General features: G+C 43.7%; 1 protein-coding gene across 1 annotated transcript; it reads right to left on the bottom strand.

Annotated features, from left to right (window-relative positions):
- Nucleotides 1-175: 175 nt before the first annotated feature.
- On the bottom strand, nucleotides 176-14,253 carry LOC117508176 (retinol-binding protein 2-like). Its single transcript, XM_034167840.1, has 4 exons — nucleotides 14,083-14,253; nucleotides 10,579-10,757; nucleotides 10,397-10,498; nucleotides 176-330 (listed from the first exon to the last, which is right to left on the bottom strand). The coding sequence occupies exons 1-4, from the start codon at nucleotides 14,153-14,155 to the stop codon at nucleotides 277-279; spliced, it is 408 nt and encodes a 135-aa protein (XP_034023731.1). The 5' UTR covers nucleotides 14,156-14,253; the 3' UTR covers nucleotides 176-276.
- Between the last annotated feature and the right edge of the window lie 6,738 nt (nucleotides 14,254-20,991).

Below are 20,991 nucleotides of genomic sequence, written 5' to 3'. Positions count from 1 at the left end.
TTATGGGTCCCTGAAAAATGCCATTCCAAATAATAAAAAAAAAAAAACTACAATAATAATAATATCAAAAGACCATGAACTAAAATGATTACATTTTTGCCAAACTAGTCTTCTTTTATTTTATTAAATTTGTTGCAGCGCATCCATCAGTAATCAGTAAAGTTTAGAGTGGGTTTTAAATCTGTTTATTGCAAGTCCACACAATTACATAATAAATACAAGTAAAACGCATTACAATACTGCGACAATATTGTGCAGATAAAATTTCTTCCTTTCTTATTTCATCTTTTTAAACACTTGGCGGCAGGTTTTGTCCACAGCAGTGAGTTCCTGAAAGAGAACACAGAGACCTTTAGATTACACGTCCAGCGTGATGCAATGCTTTGTCCTAATCAGATCGACACTGTTACAAAAGCTTCTGTTATCTTGTTTAGTGATGCATAGTGCTGATTTGTCAGAAACTCACGTGTGACATCACTACAAAGATAACAGAAGCTTTGCAATGGTGGATATTTAGTTTGACTATTGTGAGGATTGAGACACACTGTTTGCTTTCATACATAACCTTTCTATTGGTCACATAACCTTTGACTTTGGGTGACCTTGAAAGATTCACCTTATCGCAGCAGTTCAGATACATACATTGTTACGGTGAAACACTAACATGAAGTCATATATCAATTTTCTCTTGGTTCTAGTGTGTTTTACCTTATGTGATCATTAAAGGGCAAACTCAAGGTCATAACTGTCTAAAAATTTGCAAGATATGAGCTCAGCCAATCGTGACTCATGACTGGGGAATAGTCACTGTTGGGAATGTTTGTTTTGCAATGCTGGTTGGTCATACTCCAAAGATGCTTCTAATATCCTGGCGAGGGTAAAGTGGTGGCCCGCTGTTCCACGACCAGAATGGAACCCGCATTGCACCTCCTGAATCTGAGGTTTGACTAAGTCTCCTCTCTAGTACCCTGGCACAGGCTTTCCTAAGGAGGCAGAGAAGTGTGATTCCTCTATAATTGGTAGGGGAAACCAGGGCACTGTGAATCATGGGGCACAGTGAATCTGTAGCTATATCTGCAAAACTACATATATATTTGCAGTAGTTATGTCATAGTTTTATACATAACGACATCCCTCTTATAAATTAGTGTTTTGTTTTTGGATACATTAAGGGTAAAACTAAATGACAAGTAAAGTCATTTTTTCCTATCAAAAGTCAATTTTGTGGATGTCATTGTCTTTGTATTTATTTCTCACAACAGAGGAAAGGTGGCCCAAAAATTGTTCTTAGTTAGAAGACTACCCCATCCAACTGATGAGCATGTGTTATGTCTTCTCCAGACAATCAGCTATTTGATAACATGACTCATGTGTGTCACATGCACCTGGGGCACAGTGAATCGGGGCACAGTGAATCAGTCTAGAAAGTGATTTACTAAGCCCCAGTATCAAGTGGATGACAAATATTACTTGTTGAAGCTTATACATTTATTTTCCATTAATTATTTCTATAACACTATGTAACACAATTTATGTTCCTGGCTTCTAAGTGTTATATTTCAACTGCTTATGTTTATGATGAGCTCTCTTCAGCTCTGTAACCTTCTGTGAAGATCTTTTGATTCCTAAAAAGACTGTTAAAATATATCCGAACAGTAAACCTTGGTTTTCAAGATCTGTAAGGATTTTAATTAACAGGAAAATGAAAGCCTTTCATCAGGGAAATCGGGAAGAGGTGCTAAAGCTTCAAAGGGAGATTAAAACTGAGATCAGGAAGGCTAAATTGGGTTATAAGACCAAACTAGAAAAACAATTTAGCCAAAACCAAATGGGCTCCGTTTGGGATGGTTTAAATTTGATTTTAGGATCAAATAGGAAGAAAAATTGTTGTGTGGGCCGCCAGAAGAGGAGGTACTGCTGGCCCACCACCAGAGGGCGCCCTGTCTGGAGTGCGGGCTCCAGGCACCAGAGGGCGCAGCCGCCTCACAGGAGCAGCCAGGGTGACAGCTGTCACGCATCACCTGCAACAGCTGTTACCAATCACCTGATCAGCAGGGGTACATCAGCAGGACGACGTCTCCACCTCTTTGCCGAGATATCGCTCTACCTGGAAGGTAACGTTCTCAGCTGACTGTGTGATCTTTCGACAGTAACCTTTTGTGCATTGTATAGCAGACTCTTTTTCCAACGAGAGGTGGAGGTAGTTTTCCTGCCGTGTGGATTGCTGGGTGCAAACGCGCCCACATTTAATTGCATTTTTGTTCCTCGCCAGCAGTACCAGGTCCGACACGCGGAGGCAGTGGCCACCTGGGAGTTCGGGACTTGGCGGCTCCAGTATTCCCGGGGTCTGGTGGCGGAGGAAATCGTGTGGTTCCGGTTCTACCTTGGACAGACGTTTTCTATCTTCGAGCCTGCCCACACGACACCTTTTGTGATTTGGCTTTTTGTCTATTGTTGTAATCTGTTGTGTGTGTTGTGCTTATTCACAACAGTAAAGTGTTGTTATTTGACTTCCTCCATTGTCCGTTCATTTGCGCCCCCTGTTGTGGGTCCGTGTACCTACACTTTCCCAACAAAAAATAATAATCACAAGATAACTCTTAATGACACTAAATCTGGAAAAGAATTGACCCAAGATTTTAATGATTTTTACTTGAGATTTGAGTCTCTGGATTTTAATCATGAAATTTGTAAATGGAAAAATGACTTGTTATGCCCAGGTTCTCCTTCTTTTAATGAACAGGCTGTGGTTACTCGTTTCAGAAGAACCAAGGCCAAAAAAAGTCCGGGGCCAGACAATATCTGCGGCCGTTTATTATCCTCTTGTGCAGAACAACTAGGCCCAGTCTTTTTTGATATATTTCAAAGGTCAGTCAACAAACAGAGGGTTCCTAATGTTTGGAAACAAAGCACAATAATCCCTGTGGCCAAAACCAAATCCGCTAAGGTCTTCAATGATTTTAGACCTGTGGATCTTACTTCATTAGTAATGAAGTCTTTTGAAAAATTGATGAAGAATGAACTTCTTTCACAGGTGGAGCATTTACTCGATCCTCTTCAGTTTGCTTATAGGGCTGGTCAAGGCGTGGAGGATGCTACTGCCACCCTCTTAAATTTGTTCCTGAAGCATTTAGAAAGTCCTAAGGCACATGCACGTCTTCTTTTTTTTTAGACTTTTCTTCTGCTTTTAACACTATCCAACCACATATTTTAATAAATAAGCTTGTTAAGGATTTTAAACTTGATTTTACTATGGCAGGTTGGATTTTGAACTTTTTAACAGGGAGAGCTCAGCGAGTGAGGGTAAATGGTTGCCTTTCTGATGTTTTATATTCCTCAGCAGGCTCACCACAGGGTTGTGTGTTGTCCCCTCTTGTATATTTTGTATACAAATGACTGTTGCAGCCACTATAAGAATCGCCATATATTAAAATTTGCAGATGATTCTGTTATAATCAGTCTCCTGCATGGTGATGAAAGGGAACATGGCCCTGTCTTGGCAGATATGGTTCAGTGGTGTGACGACTCCTTCTTGCAGCTGAATGTTGACAAGACAAAAGATATGGTTAGTGACTTTCGGAAACGGATGTCCTCACCCAAAACCACTACAATCAAAGGCCAAAAGGTGGAGCATGTGGACAACTATAAATACTTGGGAATGCTGATTGATAGCAAGTTGAACTTTAATGACAATGCAGACCTGCTGTACAAGAAGGGGCAGCAGCATCTGTTTTGTCTTCGTAAGCTGTCATATTTTCAAGTGGACAGGACAATAATGACCCTATTTTATAAATCTTGTATTGAATCGGTTTTAACATTTTCGATGATGTGCTGGTACGGAAATCTCAACATTAAAGCAAGGAAGCCACTTCACAACATTGTAGAATTGTGCAGCAAGCTTTTGGGGGCCCAGCAGACCTCACTGACTTGTTTTCCAGACAGGTGAAGAGGAAGGCTCAGAGAATTTTATCTGATCTGGCCCACCCTCTCCATGATGAATTTTGTTATTTGCCATCTGGAGCGACGCTTAGGTTTCCTACAGTGAAGAGTAATAGATATAAGCATTCCTTTGTACCTGCGGCTATCTCTGTTCTGAATGCTGACTGGAGGAGAGAAGCAGGTACATAGGGCTGATGGCAAATCGTGTTAGGTAACTCGGTTCCTTTTCCATCGATCCAGGTCTGTACTGTGTCCCCCTTGTGTACTGAATGTTTGGTGTGTTTTTGCTTTTCTTTTCTTTTTATTCTGTGCTTTTCTGTATACCCATTGCTGTACAGCCCATTGCTCCTTTGGAGACGTTGAATAAATAAAGTGAAGTGAAAGTGAAAGTCTATGGAAAAATGACTACATTCAGCACAAACTTTGATTTTATTTTTTTTAACGTTCTAAAAGTTTCTTGAAATTTCTAAGTAATTCTGGAAACTTCTAGAAAATTCTGGACAGTTCTAGCAGTTAAAGAATATTCTAGAAGACTACTCAGTAGTAGTGAAGGCGAATCAAGAATATTCTTGAAAACAGACAGATTTCAAAATATCACTGTCCTGATCACAGAAGCAAAGTTTCTGTGGAATAACAGCTATTTTATATTTATTTAAGGCATAACAGGTTAGGAAAACACACTGTGTACCCAGGAACAAAATAAAAATTTGTTACATAATTTGTGTATATAAACAGCTGTTTTCACATTTGAACAGAAATGACGACAGTTGTATTTATAATAGTTTCTAAAGGACTTATATCACTATATAAGACACTCACACATTACATAGCTGGTTTGCTGGATTATAGTTTGTATATGCATCAGCGTATATTTAATAATTTTGAAGAAATCTTTATAATCATGTGTTTTTTCATTATATTCCAAGTTGATTCACCATGAATTAGTGTCCGGGGCACAGTGAATCAAAAATTTTTAAATCAATTTTAAACACCTGTAAATTACACTTGGGGAGAAATAAATAACAGCCTTATAAACAATAACTTGCTGTATTAAATGTTGTGTGGGCCGCTGAAGAGGAGGTACTGCTGGCCCACCACCAGAGGGCGCCCTGCCTGAATGGCGGGCTTCAGGCACCAGAGGGCGCAGCCACCTCCCAGGAGCAGCCTGGAGTGACAGCTGTCACACATCTACATCAATCACCACATCCCATAAGTGCCAGGCATCAACTCCACCTCCCTGCCGAGAAATCGTCAAACCTTTCAGGTAAAACGACTCAGCCGTCTGGTGCAGTTTGCACATATTTAGTTTGCAGCAAGTTTAGTTGTAACGTTCTTTGCATCTAGGCTTGGAGAGCTGTTAAACTGTCAGTTCTGAGTTTGCAGACGTAACCCGTTACACTTGCAGCTTGAAGCTGAGGTTGTAGAAGTTGGGAGGAGTTGGCGTTCCTGCTCCTCACTCCTGCAGTGGTTGAGTGTAATTTTGGATCTGCACGAACTTTGGACATAGTGAGATCAGGAGGTGGAAGTGTTTTTCCCACTAAAAAGGAACTGCTTGCTGACTGTTTTGCTGGGTGTGTGCACACACACCCACCATTAACTGTTTCTGCTTCCTGCCAGCAGTACCAGGTCTGACAGCTGGAGACGGTGGCCACCTGGGGATTCAGGACGCTCCGGTGTGTTCCAGATCCGTTGGCAATGGAAATCGTGTGGGACTCGGCTCTTCTCTGGACAGACGTCTTCTATCCTCGAGCCTGCCCACACGTCACCTTTGTACATTGACTGTCTTCAAAATCTGTGATTGTCTGTATGTCGTTGTGCACATTCACAACAGTAAATTGTTGTTTTTTGGCTTATCCATTGTCCGTTCATTTACGCCCCCTCTTGTGGGTCTGTGTCACTGCACTTTCCCAACAGGATTTCTCGGCCAACGTCATGGATTCCGAGGGGCATCAACCACCGAATGAACCACCAATGGAAACGCAGGGTGCACAGGCGCCGGCAGGAGGCATATTAGGTCAGCTGCAGCAAATCCTAACCGCCTTCACTACTCAGTTGGACTTGGTAACCGAGCAGAATGTTATACTCAATCGGAGGATGGAGGCTCTCACCGCCCGGGTGGAAGCGCACACACAGGGCGCTGCTGCAGCACCTCCTCCTGCTGTTCAAGTGTCAAATACAGACATTCCAGTGGTGATTCAACGAACCCCCCCCCCACTTCCCCTGAAGCATACATAAGCCCGCTGGAACCATACGGGGGTTGTGTTGAGACATGTGCGGACTTCTTGATGCAGTGTTCGCTCGTCTTTGCACAACGTCCTGTCATGTACGCGTCAGATGCCAGCTGGGTGGCTTATGTCATAAACTTGCTTCGAGGAGAGGAACGCGCCTGGGCTACGGCGCTCTGGGAGCAGAATTCACGGCTCCTAACGACATATACTGGGTTTGTGAGGGAGTTCAAACAAGTGTTGGATCATCCCAATAGAGGCGAGACCGCTTCGACCGTGCTGCTGTCGATGAGACAGGGGTGTCGGAGTGCAGCCGAGTATGCAGTCGACTTCCGCATCGCGGCTGCGAGGTCCGGCTGGAATACTGTTGCACTCCGCGCCGCCTTCATAAGTGGACTGTCTCCGGTCCTGAAGGAGCATCTGCTGGCTAAGGATGAGCCGCGGGATTTTGATGGGCTTATCGACCTGGTTATATGGTTAGACAACCGATTAGAGGAACATCGTCGGGAGCGGGGCGAGGGGCGTGGCCGGGCGCGAGCCGTCCCTCTTCCTTCCGGGTCCGAAAGGGTGCCGCTGTCCCCACGCTCCACAGCCGGAGAGCTTTGTGTGGCAACAGCTCCCCCTGCTGATGAAGCTATGGACATGAGCAGGGCTAAAGTAAAATCTAATGACAGACAACGGAGGCTGGCCCGCGGAGAATGTTTTTTCTGTGGCTCAAGTGAGCACATACAAAGGAACTGCCCCAAGCGGTTAAACTAGCACGCCCGCACCTAGAGACTGGGTTAAGGGTGGGCCATAACATTCATGCGGGGAAACCCCGTCGATCCGCACGCATCCCAGTTATGATCCTGAATGGGGATCTAACCCTTCATGCCCCAGCACTGGTGGACACAGGGTCGGAAGGAAATCTGCTGGATAGCAGATGGGTAAGGGAGATGGGGCTCCCTCTAGTGGCTCTACCTTCCCCATTGAAGGTACGGGCACTAGATGGCACTCTACTCCCATTAATCACACACCAGACACAGCCCGTGACATTGGTTGTGTCTGGGAATCACAGGGAGGAGATTGTGTTTTATGTAACACCTTCTACCTCCCGAGTGATTTTGGGATTTCCATGGATGGTTAAGCACAATCCCCGGATAGATTGGCCCTCTGGGGTAGTGACGCAGTGGAGCGAAACCTGCCACCGGGAATGTTTAGGATCCTCGGTTCCACCCGGTGTGACAGCTAACGAGGAGGTTAAAGTCCCCCCCAATCTGTCGGCGGTGCCTGAGGAGTACCACGATCTTGCTGACGTCTTCAGCAAAGATCTGGCACTCACTCTACCCCCACATCGTCCGTACGATTGTGCCATTGATTTGATCCCGGGCATTGAGTACCCGTCCAGCAGGTTGTACAATCTCTCACGTCCTGAGCGCGAATCATTGGAGACCTACATCCGGGACTCTTTAGCTGCCGGGTTGATCCGGAACTCCACCTCCCCGATGTGAGCAGGTTTCTTTTTTGTGGGCAAGAAAGATGGCGGACTCCGTCCATGCATTTACTACAGAGGGCTGAACGAAATTACGGTTCGCAACCGATACCCGCTGCCTCTGTTAGATTCAGTATTCATGCCCTTGCATGGAGCCCAAATTTTCACCAAATTGGATCTTAGGAATGCGTATCACCTGGTTCGGATCCGGAAGGGAGACGAGTGGAAGACGGCATTTAACACCCCGTTAGGTCACTTTGAGTACCTGGTCATGCCGTTCGGCCTCACCAATGCGCCTGCGACGTTCCAAGCCTTGGTTAATGACGTCTTGCGGGACTTCCTGCATCGGTTCGTCTTCGTATACCTTGACGATATTCTCATCTTCTCCCCGAATCCTGAGACTCGTGTGGCATGTACATCAGGTCCTTCAGCAGTTGTGGGAGAACCGGCTGTATGTGAACGGTGAGAAGTGCGAGTTCCACCTCACTTCTTTGTCCTTCATGCCGCCGTCCCAGGGCATGACAACGATCCTCGTGATAGTGGACCGGTTCTCCAAGGCGGCCCACTTCATGGCCCTCCCGAAGCTCCCGACTGCCCAGGAGACTGCAGACCTCCTGGTCCACCATGTCGTGCGTCTGCATGGGATTCCATCCGACATCATCTCAGACCATGGTCCCCAGTTCTCCTCGCAAGTCTGGAGGAGTTTCTGTAGGGAACTGGGGGCCACCGTAAGCCTCTCGTCCGGGTACCATCCCCGGACGAATGGGCAGGCAGAGCGGGCGAACCAGGATTTGGAGCAGGCCCTCCGCTGCGTGACTTCCGCACACCTGACGGCCTGCAGCAACCATCTGGCCTGGATCGAGTACACTCACAACAGCCAAATTTCATCTGCCACCGGCCTCTCCCTGTTTGAGGTATGTTTGGGGTACCAGCCCCCATTGTTTGCGCTTGTGGAGGGAGAGGTCGGGGTACCCTCGGTCCAGGCCCACCTAAGGAGGTGCCGTTGGGTGTAGCGCACTGCGCGCTCTGCCCTGCTTAAAGCCTGGACGAGGGCCAAGGCCCATGCAGGCCGCCGGCGTTCCCCTGCCCCTGCATACCAGCCCGGGTAGGAGGTTTGGCTATCCACCAAGGACATCCCCCTTCAAGTGGAATCCCAGAAGTTGAAAGACCTTTACATTGGACCATTTCCTATTCTCAAAGTCCTCAGTCCGGCCGCAGTGAAGCTGAAGATGCCAGCTTCACTGCGGATTCACCCTGTCTTCCATGTCTCTCGTATCAAACCATACCACACCTCATCCCTCTGCACCCCCGGACCGGCGCCACCTCCTACCCGGATCATCGACGGGGAGCCTGCTTGGACTGTGCGCAGGCTCCTGGACGTCCGTCGACAGGGCCGGGGGTTCCAGTATCTGGTGGACTGGGAGGGTTATGGACCCAAAGAACGCTCCTGGGTGAAGAGTAGCTTCATCCTGGACCCGGCCCTCCTGGCCGATTTCTTCTGCCGACGTCCTGACAAGCCTGGTCGGGCACCGGGAGGCGCCTGTTGAGGGGGGGGTCCTGTTGTGTGGGCTGCTGAAGAGGAGGTACTGCTGGCCCACCACCAGAGGGCGCCCTGCCTGAATGCAGCAACTCCACCTCCCTGCCGAGAAATCGTCAAACCTTTCAGGTAAAACGACTCAGCCGTCTGGTGCAGTTCGCACATATTTAGTTTGCAGCAAGTTTAGTTGTAACGTTCTTTGCATCTAGGCTAGGAGAGCTGTTAAACTGTCAATTCTGAGTTTGCAGACGTAACCCGTTACACTTGCAGCTTGAAGCTGAGGTTGTAGAAGTTGGGAGGAGTTGGTGTTCCCGCTCCTCACTCCTGCAGTGGTTGAGTGTAATTTGGGATCTGCACGAACTTTGGACATAGTGAGATCAGGAGGTGGAAGTGTTTTTCCCACTAAAAAGGAACTGCTTGCTGACTGTTTTGCTGGGTGTGTGCACACACCCACCATTAACTGTTTCTGCTTCCTGCCAGCAGTACCAGGTCTGACAGCTGGAGACGGTGGCCACCTGGGGATTCAGGACTTGGCGGCTCCGGTGTGTTCCAGATCCGTTGGCAGTGGAAATCGTGTGGGACCCGGCTCTTCTCTGGACAGACGTCTTCTATCCTCAAGCCTGCCCACACGTCACTTTTGTACATTGACTGTCTTCAAAATCTGTGATTGTTTGTATGTCGTTGTGCACATTCACAACAGTAAATTGTTGTTTTTTGGCTTATCCATTGTCCGTTCATTTACGCCCCCTGTTGTGGGTCTGTGTCACTACACTTTCCCAACATTAAATCCACAATAGAATGACCTCAACCTATGCATAATGTGTTTATGCTGCCACAACACAACATTTCTGATCCACTGTGCCCCGGCTTCCCCTACACACTCTCTGGTCCCCCTTTATTTTAAAGATGAGGACAACCGCCCCACTTTGTAATTCTAGAGGAACTGTCCCCGCCGTCCACCCAACATTGTATAACCATATCAGCCATAACAGCCCAACAACATCCAGAGACTTCAGCATCTCAGGACAAATCTGGTCCACCTCGGATAGTTTGCACTGAGGATTTTTTTTACTACCACAGTAAGTCTAAAAAAAAAAAAAAAAAAAAAAAAAAAAGCCCCTCAGGGTTTTAAGTCTGAGATAACTGGTTTAACATGCTGGTGCAGAAAAAATATGCTTTACTGTAGTCTGTTGTGTTGCTGTTGTGGGATTGTGTCTGTCTCACCAGGTATAGAAGGTCTCCTTCAATCCAATGTGTCCAGCCTCGATTTTCCTTCTCCCCCTTTTGGACACACACTAGTTTGTCTCCATCCCAGACAACTAGTGTCTGACACACAAAAACACAACATGTGCAGCTCTTTCTTTGCCATATATGTAATAAAAAATGTGGATGTTGAGGAGACCTACCTTGACCTTGCGGTTGTCCAGGCCCTTTGTGTGCTCCTCAAACTCCTCTCCCACAGTAAAGTTGACTTCATAGTTTCGGAAGGTGCTCAGAGTCTTGGTTTCGAAGCGGTCTCCATTCTGGACGATCACTTTGGTCTGATGGAGGTGAGCGGCGATCTTTCTGGTGGCAAAGTCAATGTCTGTAAGAAAGGACAATGTATTTACTGGTCTAGAAAAAAATGTTCTCTCATCTTGTATGTGTTTGTCTGTGGCTTTTTTTTTTTTTTTTTTGGAGGTGGTGGTGGATGGTTGTGGGGGGGGGGGGGGGGGGCATTCCACTCACTGATTAGCAGAGATGTGTAACCTCGCCTTCAGTGAGTGAAAGCCCTATCATGTACTTTTTGTACCTGTGCATCGAAAACAGGTGATTTAGTTTCATTATCAATCAATCAATCAATCAACTTTTTTCTTATATAGCGCCAAATCACAACAAACAGTTGCCCCAAGGCGCTCCACATTGTAAGGCAAGGCCATACAATAATTATGAAAAACCCCAACGGTCAAAACGACCCCCTATGAGCAAGCACTTGGCCACAGTGGGAAGGAAAAACTCCCTTTTAACAGGAAGAAACCTCCAGCAGAACCAGGCTCAGGGAGGGGCAGTCTTCTGCTGAGACTGGTTGGGGCTGAGGGAAAGAACCAGGAAAAAGACATGCCGAGAAGGGGGGCAGAGATCGATCACTAATGATTAAATGCAGAGTGATGCATACGGAGCAAAAAGAGAAAGAAACAGTGCATCATGGGAACCCCCCCACAGTCTACGTCTAAAGCAACATAACCAAGGGATGGTCCAGGGTCACCCGATCCAGCCCTAACTATAAGCCTTAGCGAAAAGGAAAGTTTTAAGCCTAATCTTAAAAGTAGAGAGGGTATCTGTCTCCCTGATCTGAATTGGGAGCTGGTTCCACAGGAGAGGAGCCTGAAAGCTGAAGGCTCTGCCTCCCATTCTACTCTTACAAACCCTAGGAACTACAAATAAGCCCGCAGTCTGAGAGCGAAGCGCTCTAATGGGGTAATATGATACTACGAGGTCCCTAAGATAAGATGGGACCTGATTATTCAAAACCTTATAAGTAAGAAGAAGAATTTTAAATTCTATTCTAGAATTAACAGGAAGCCAATGAAGAGAGGCCAACACGGGTGAGATATGCTCTCTCCTGCTAGTCCCCGTCAGTACTCTAGCTGCAGCATTTTGAATTAACTGAAGGCTTTTTAGGGAACTTTTAGGACAACCTGATAATAATGAATTACAATAGTCCAGCCTAGAGGAAATAAATGCATGAATTAGTTTTTCAGCATCACTCTGAGACAAGACCTTTCTGATTTTAGAGATATTGCGTAAATGCAAAAAGGCAGTCCTACATATTTGTTTAATATGCGCTTTGAATGACATATCCTGATCAAAAATGACTCCAAGATTTCTCACAGTATTACTAGAGATCAGGGAAATGCCATCCAGAGTAACGATCTGGTTAGACACCATGCTTCTAAGATTTGTGGGGCCAAGTACAATAACTTCAGTTTTATCTGAGTTTAAAAGCAGGAAATTAGAGGTCATCCATGTCTTTATGTCTGTAAGACAATCCTGCAGTTTAGCTAATTGGTGTGTATCCTCTGGCTTCATGGATAGATAAAGCTGGGTATCATCTGCGTAACAATGAAAATTTAAGCAATACCGTCTAATAATACTGCCTAAGGGAAGCATGTATAAAGTGAATAAAATTGGTCCTAGCACAGAACCTTGTGGAACTCCATAATTAACTTTAGTCTGTGAAGAAGATTCCCCATTTACATGAACAAACTGTAATCTATTAGACAAATATGATTCAAACCACCGCAGCGCAGTGCCTTTAATACCTATGGCATGCTCTAATCTCTGTAATAAAATTTTATGGTCAACAGTATCAAAAGCAGCACTGAGGTCCAACAGAACAAGCACAGAGATAAGTCCACTGTCCGAAGCCATAAGAAGATCATTTGTAACCTTCACTAATGCTGTTTCTGTACTATGATGAATTCTAAAACCTCATCTATCCTCATCCATTATCTCATCTAAGTGTCTGTAGAGTTGAAGTAGCTGGTTTAGTGAGTGGATAGAACAAATGTGTTGAAGGACTTTTACTCAGTGAAGCTGCTGATTAGTGACTAAATCATGCAATAGTTACAGAAAACATTTATTTGTTTCTCAACTCCAGGTCTTATAGATCATTTCTAGCAAACTTGCTGTGTGCTTGTATGTAACAGAGGCCAGCAGGAGTCACTGTGCATATGTAGTGAGTAAATCTCACATGCCGAGGATCGTGAGTGCAGCCGCTACATGTAGGCTGACCTCAGAGCTGCTCTTAAGGGATTTGTTCTGCCAAAGGTCAAGGTTGTCGGGGTCAAAGTCAAAATTGCGGTTTGTTTGTCTGTCTGCTTGTTCCTGTACTCCTCCTAGGCCCTTTGGCTGAAGGTTGGCCTTGAGATTAAAAATACTTTAGGCAAAGATCAAAGTCAAGTAAACTGATTTTCAACCCAATATGGATGACGTGTGGCACACATTCCAGAAGTCAATTATTTGGATGAGAGCTCAACATCATTGGGGTCAGATTGCTGTAGCTGCTATATCTTCATTACAGAGTCCTTAAAAGACACATGATACCACATTATTATGATTCCACTCGTACTGCTTTTTTTTTTTTTTTTTGACAGCCTCATTTACTCTTAAAATCGGCTTTTCTCGTGGTCACAATAGTCCGAAATGGGTTTTTCCATCCCGTTAAGCCCATTTTGATATTTATATTCCATTTCCCCTAAAGTGAGAATTCAATTTCTTCCCATCACTCTTACAGATGAAGCTTCTATATTTATCTGCCTAAATCACATTTTTGACCCATTTCCATAAGGTTGCCATTTTACAATCCGTTTGATGGAAATGAGGTGGGAGGCATTTGGGGTTCAGGATTTCCGGCGTTTACATGGCCGAGTGTAGCAGGATTTGTCATATGAATTGCAGAGAACGCCGTGAATAATAAAAAGTGTTTAGAGGTATGATCAATGGCACATCAAAAGGAGAGCAGTGCACCTCTTTATTTATTTTTAATTTTTTTTGGTTGGGGGGGTTACTGCCTGATTTTGGAGTTAGAATCCATTTTCTCCTTTTCATGGCACCAGGAGGATGAAAATGCAGAAGAGAGTGAATCAATATTTATTTGGCATGGTGCAAAATGACACCAGCTCCCAGAGTGGAGGTTAACGTGACCTGACAGCGGATCAATGAGGAAATGAGGCAGTCCCGCTGCATACCTCTTTTTATCCTCTCATGCACACTGCTGCTGTTGCTCACTCTTGCTGTCACTTGTTAATCGGATTTTCCGCACAGATCTTGCTGAATCTTCAAACAAAAGCTTGCATTTCAGGGTTGTATGCTGCCATTAGGCCTTCACTTAACCAAATATCAGAGCTGGCGGTGTGAGCCAAACTTACCAAGTGCCTTCATCAGCTCCTCAAAGTTTTCATTGCTCACCATCTCCCAACGTCCATTGTAGTCTGTAGGCATTTTATCTTATTTTTTTCCTCCTGTGTAAGCTGAGGCAGTCTGCATTCAATGTCGTTTGTCACGGCGCGAGAGAAAGTTCATGGGAACAACCTTTTATATATCCTGTGCATGCGTGGGTTTGTGTGCAGATCAAAGGACAGGGTCCACCTGATAAACTCAGGCCACACAGGGGTGGATGCAGGATAGAGTTCATTTAGATAATCTGCATTTGGAAGGCAAAACTTCATTCTATGTGATGGGCAAGGAAGTGTCACAGAAATTTGGATATTGTAACATTCTTGAAGGTTGCGTCAGAGAGATAAGGGGTGCTAGCTTGATCATTTATGGTGCACATTTGAAAGTGCATAGCACAAGTGCATCTGGGGCATCAAATTGCACTTTGGTATTTGCGGGGCATGTAATCTGCGATTGTATTTGGTCTCTTAATTAGTCATGGGCATGTTTTTGGTTTAGGCAGTTGAATGATTCCATCGTCCATCACCGTTGTAATAATATGAATTTGCTTGTATTGGAGCACTGATGACTCCATACTTTAAGGAGTGTCAGCCAGAGATCGCCCCAGTGAAGCATGGTATTGGTGGCAAGTCTTCATTTGTATGCAGAATGTTTGAGATGCACTCTGGTGGAATCTCCTCCACAAGATACTATAGTAGTGGTCAGAATAATAGTAGTGCTATGTGACTAAAAATATTAATCCAGGTTTTGAGTATATTTCTTATTGTTACATGGGAAACAAGGTACCAGTAGATTCAGTAGATTCTCACAAATCCAACAAGGCCAAGTATTCATGATATGCACACTCTAAAGGCTATGAAATTAGGCTATTAGCAAAAAAAGTAGAAAAGGGGGTGTTCACAATAATAGTAGTGTGGCATTCAGTCAGTGAGTTCATCAATTTTGTGGAACAAACAGGTGTGAATCAGGTGTCCCCTATTTAAGGATGATGCCAGCACCTGTTGAACATGCTTTTCTCTTTGAAAGCCTGAGGAAAATGGGACGTTCAAGACATTGTTCAGAAGAACAGCGTAGTTTGATTAAAAAGTTGATTGGAGAGGGGAAAACTTATACACAGGTGCAAAAAATTATAGGCTGTTCATCTACAATGATCTCCAAAGCTCTAAAATGGACACACACAAAAAAAAAAAAAAACTAGAGACGCGTGGAAGAAAATGGAAAACAACCATCAAAATGGATAGAAGAATAACCAGAATGACAAAGGCTCACCCATTGATCAGCTCCAGGATGATCAAAGACAGTCTGGAGTTACCTGTAAGTGCTGTGACAGTTAGAAGACGCCTGTGTGAAGCTAATTTATTTGCAAGAATCCCCCGCAAAGTCCCTCTGTTAAATAAAAGACATGTGCAGAAGAGGTTACAATTTGCCAAAGAACACATCAACTGGCCTAAAGAGAAATGGAGGAATATTTTGTGGACTGATGACTGAGTAAAATTGTTCTTTTTGGGTCCAAGGGCCGCAGACAGTTTGTGAGACAACCCCCAAACTCTGAATTCAAGCCACAGTTCACAGTGAAGACAGTGAAGCATGGTGGTGCAAGCATCATGATATGGGCATGTTTCTCCTACTATGGTGTTGGACCTATATATCGCATACTAGGTATCATGGATCAGTTTGTTTATGTCAAAATACTTGAAGAGGTCATGTTGCCTTATGCTGAAGAGGACCATACCCTTGAAATGGGTGTTTCAACAAGACAATGACCCCAAGCACACTCGAAAACGCGCAAAATCTTGGTTCCAAACCAACAAAATTAATGCCTCGCAGATGTGAAGAAATCATGAAAAACTGTGGTTATACAACTAAATACTAGTTTAGTGATTCACAGGATTGCTAAAAAAGCAGTTTGAACATAACAGTTTTGAGTTTGTAGCCTCAACAGCAGATGCTACTATTATTGTGAACACCCCCTTTTCTACTTTTTTTTTTACTAATAGCCCAATTTCATAGCCTTAAGAGTGTACATATCATGAATGCTTGGTCTTGTTGGATTTGTGAGAATCTACTGAATCTACTGGTACCTTGTTTCCCATGTAACAATAAGAAATACAACCCCTGGCAAAAATTATGGAATCACCGGCCTCGGAGGATGTTCATTCTGTTGTTTTATTTTGTAGAAAAAAAGCAGATCACAGACATGACACAAAACTAAAGTCATTTCAAATGGCAACTTTCTGGCTTTAAGAAACACTATAAGAAATCAAGAAAAAAAGATTGTGGCAGTCAGTAACGGTTACTTTTTTAGACCAAGCAGAGGAAAAAAATATGGACTCACTCAATTCTGAGGAATAAATTATGGAATCACCCTGTAAATTTCCATCCCCAAAACTAACACCTGCATCAAATCACATCTGCTCGTTGACATTAACCCTATGTCATGAAATTGACCATATGTGTCTTTTTGCAAGGAATGTTTTCACAGTTTTTGCTCTATGGCAAGATGCATTATCTTCTTGAAAAATGATTTCATCATCCTTAAACATCAGAAAAGTGTCCAAAATATCAATGTAAACTTGTGCATTTATTGATGATGTAATGACAGCCATCTCCCCAGTGTCTTTACCTGACATGCAGCCCCATATCATCAATGACTGTGGAAATTTACATGTTGTCTTCAGGCACTGTTGTGAAAGTGTCGTGACACGGACCCACAACAGGGGGCGTTAATGAACGGACAATGGATAAGCCAAAAGTAACAATTTAATGTTGTGAATCGCACAACGACGTACAGACAATAACAATATGGTGGACTGTCAATCATACACCAGGTGACGTGTGGGCAGGCTCGACGATAGAAGACGCCTGGCGAGAGAAGAGCCGGATCCCACACAGCTTTCACCACCAACGGAGCTGAAGAACACCGGAGCCGCCAAGCCCTGCGCCCCAGGTGGCCGCTGTCTTCAGCAGTCAGACCCGGTACTGCTGGCAGAAAACAGAGACAGTCCAGATGAGTGTGAGTTCGCACACTCAGTAATCCCACAGTCTGTATTAAGTAAAGGAGGGAAAACCTCCACCTCCAATCACACACTCGTGCAGCTCCTGTCTAACCACTTATCTGGTTGGAGTGTGAAGCGAAGCCGTCGCTGATCACACCAAACGCCAATCCCACAGATAAGGACACACCACAGGAAAACGGCTGCAAAGAAGTACAGATTATTACTCAATGTTTTGAGTCAGCAGAGAAAGTTACCTGAATGGTAGCTGATTTCTCGGCGAGGAGGTGGAGTTGCAGTCCGGTCTTTGTAGTGGTGGTGATGGGTGACAGCTGGTGTTGATAGACGACAGCTGTCACCTCCAGCGGCTCCAACGCCCTCTCGTGGTTGGAGCCCGCACTCCAAGCAGGGCGCCATCTGGTGGTGGTGGGCCAGCAGTACCTCCTCTTCAGCGGCCCACACAACACAGTCATCTTTATAAATCTCATTGGAACGGCACCAAACAAAAGTTCCAGCATCATCACCTTGCCCAATGCAGATTCGAGATTCATCACTGAATATGACTTTCATCCAGTCATCCACAGTCCACAATTGCTTTTCTTTAGCCCATTGTAACCTTGTTTTTTTCTGTTTAGGTGTTAATGATGGCTTTCGTTTAGCTTTTCTGTATGTAAATCCCATTTCCTTTAGGCGGTTTCTTACAGTTCGGTCATTGCAGCTTTAGCACGAGTAGATAAGTATTTGCAGTTGACAGAGTTGACATTTGTACTTAAACACCCTTTATTTTTTGGTGTCATTTCCAATCTAAAGAGACAGCTTTGGAAATTTGTGTGGACTACAGAAAGAAGTGAAAACAAGTGACATTTACATGAGCTGCTTGCACACAGGTTTATTAAAAAAAGATTGGCAATATTGTGACATGCAGTTGTGCACTTGTTTGGCACAAAATCCACACAGATACCTAATCGGGTATCTGTGTAATCTAATGTTTGTAATCTGTGGTAATAGCATAGAACACAACGACCAATTCGGTTTTGAACATGGTTTTGTTCAACAAAATTTGTGTTGTCGAGATGAATCTTCAGCTACAAAAAGTGAATAATTTGATGTAATTTGTACAAATAGGGGGTGCCTTTTACTGTAATTTTACAGATGGGTTTGAGTCTTACTTTGTTAGTGGATTTTTAAATTAATCATTCCTGTTTGAATGTGTATTTGTCTGCTGAGTTATTTTAATGCCAAGCTACAATTAAAAACTATAATTAAAATACAATGCAAATTAAAGTGAGTAGTGAGTGATTTCATTGACTGGAGTGGGCAGCGATTGTGCACAGCAATGTCTAGTGGCTGTAGATAGGGGAGAGTGTGGGAATATTAGTACAGCTCCGTGACGCACACACCAGCTCTCTTTAAGTTACACAGCTCCTTCACTCTGGCATAGAGCAAAAGTAAGTGACTTCATAAAGTAAGTGACGGCTGGAACATGCACTGATAGAGACTTACCATTCATTGTGCAAAATCCTCCTGATTCTTCTCATCAGCATAAATCTCATGAAATGCATGCTGCACTCTTCAGCAGAAGACAGCTTTGAGATTTTAACATTTTAGCTTTGTGTCATAGTATGGTAATAACTACCAGGCTAAAAGGCTATCATCGGATTACAATAGAACAACACACAAATTTGGACTGCTTTTGTAAAAAATTGTTCCGGTTTCCTCATTTCTGGAATTGGGAAGGTAACTGGGACCACAAACAGCAGACTGACTTTATTGTCATTTCATGTCAGAAAACAAATGATTTCAGTTTAAAGAAAGATCTTCTGTTGACTCAAGGCCAGCAGACAGCACTTTTTTTTAAAAAAAACTTTGTATCTGCAGAAGCATGCAAGTATGCACACATTAACATGAATTTCTGTGTGAAAATTGATAAAGTACGAGAAGTATTCCTGAAATATTTTCTTGGAGTTACTGCGCAGCACCACTCATTGTGCTCCACTGTTGCTCTGACTAAAGACAGTTAACTGTATAGCTTTTAGGAAATGTAAAAGCAGACAGTATTATTGTTTTTTGTTCTGTTTGCCAGACATAAACAGGGTCAGTCATCATTTCTGATCCTTCATAACTGCAGGTCCACATGGCCTTATCTGACACCGTCCATGGGTAGTGCGGATGTACTGTATGTGGAGGGTCAAAGGTACGTTATTATGTGCTGGGCTTTATCAGAGCTGATAAAATGGATTTTCTGAATCACAGCCCTTATCATTTATCCAAAGGTAATGATATGCTTTGTTGAACAACTGTGCCATACATATCCACACAGGTTGCATTAATGCAAATTCAAAGTCTGACTCATGCAATGTTTTACTGATTGCAAATGTAATGTATTGCAAAACAAAATCAATGCAAACTTTATTCAATTCTGCAACATTTTCTACTTTGTAATTGAACACAAATGTAAATCATACTTGGGATGGCTTTAAAATTTTAATGTCATGTAAAATAATAGAAATTACACAATTGATTTAAAATCCACAAGGTTGCATGAGCAATTCCTTTATTTAACCACATAGGGGCAATGTTGCCACATGTAGCTCAGAGCTGGAGGCATTCTTGTGTGAAGAAGTGCCCCCTTAGAGTTGGTCAGTGCAAACCCCTATTCCTTATTACAAGTGCTCAAATAAAAAATATTAATAATAATCTCTGTTTTAATGATTCACACAGTATGCACCAACTGGAAGGTATCACACAAAAATACTGGATACTTGAAACAAACAACAAACATATTAATGGAACAGACTGATATGAACAGGCAGAACACCCATATCCACAAATATATATTCATAAGTGTTCATAGACATGTTGTTATGTTGTTCACATTTTGATACAAACAGTGAATGAAACACTTCTGCAACACATAATAATAAACAAGGGCAAATATTTAATTTACAAGAGCAAGTTTTATCCTCATCATGAAGTAATTTTGTCATTATCATGGACATTGCAGTACTTTTAAGAGACATGCAGCTGGAAGCCAAAACTCAAACAGTACCAAGTTTTACCTTGATGCACAAAGTCTTTGTGAAGATGTCACAAAAACAAGGTTACAGAGATTTAGACTCCTGGTGCCCACAATTATAATTGAAATGCACCTGATATGATCCTTTCTGAGGTCTAAATGGCCTTTCATACACAGCACACAAATGCAGCGCACATCGCTCTCAAACCTATTATTTTCAATGAGAAGCTTTGTGCAAACACTGCGTCGCACTGCATTTGTGGAAAGCTTTTAGACAGATGCACGCCACATTTGCATGCTCTTATCGGTTGTTGTTTCAGATGAGATGATTTCTTGATTACGATGATATTGAACCTTGGTCATTTATTTTTAGACAAAATAGGATGAAAAGTAATATGTACATTTTTTAAATCTGGCAAATTCATTCATTCATATTATTTCAACCAGTAAAAATGACATAGTAAATACATGTAAATATTTATTATAAACAAAGCACACTCCCCCCTGCTTCCCCCAACACGTGTGCGTGTAGTTCACTCGCCCCCCGCAGGCAAGGCACCGCTCATCTGATCACAGAGTGACATCTTGGTCTGTGCACTGAGAGGACAGGGGGCGTGGCTGGCTGCCAACAGCTACTGAGACATCTCTGGTCCTCGACGTCAGAGCTGCAGAACACATCCTGTGTTTTGACAGACACAAGTGTGTGTCTGCTTGCTGTCATCACGTGGAAATACTTAAAAACATATATCGCTTTTACGACGGGCTGGAGAAATGGACTGTCAGTTCATGTGGACATGCAGCAGGTGATCTGAATGTCACGTCTGTCTGACAGGACACAAGTGTCGGACTGTGAGGGCTGTGAGCGGCGTGCC

The sequence above is a fragment of the Thalassophryne amazonica genome, chromosome 4 (genome assembly GCF_902500255.1).
Source record: "Thalassophryne amazonica chromosome 4, fThaAma1.1, whole genome shotgun sequence".
Classification (NCBI taxonomy): Eukaryota; Metazoa; Chordata; class Actinopteri; order Batrachoidiformes; family Batrachoididae; genus Thalassophryne; species Thalassophryne amazonica.
Note: the sequence above shows the minus strand (reverse complement) of the source record. Positions and strands in the feature narration are given on the sequence as shown.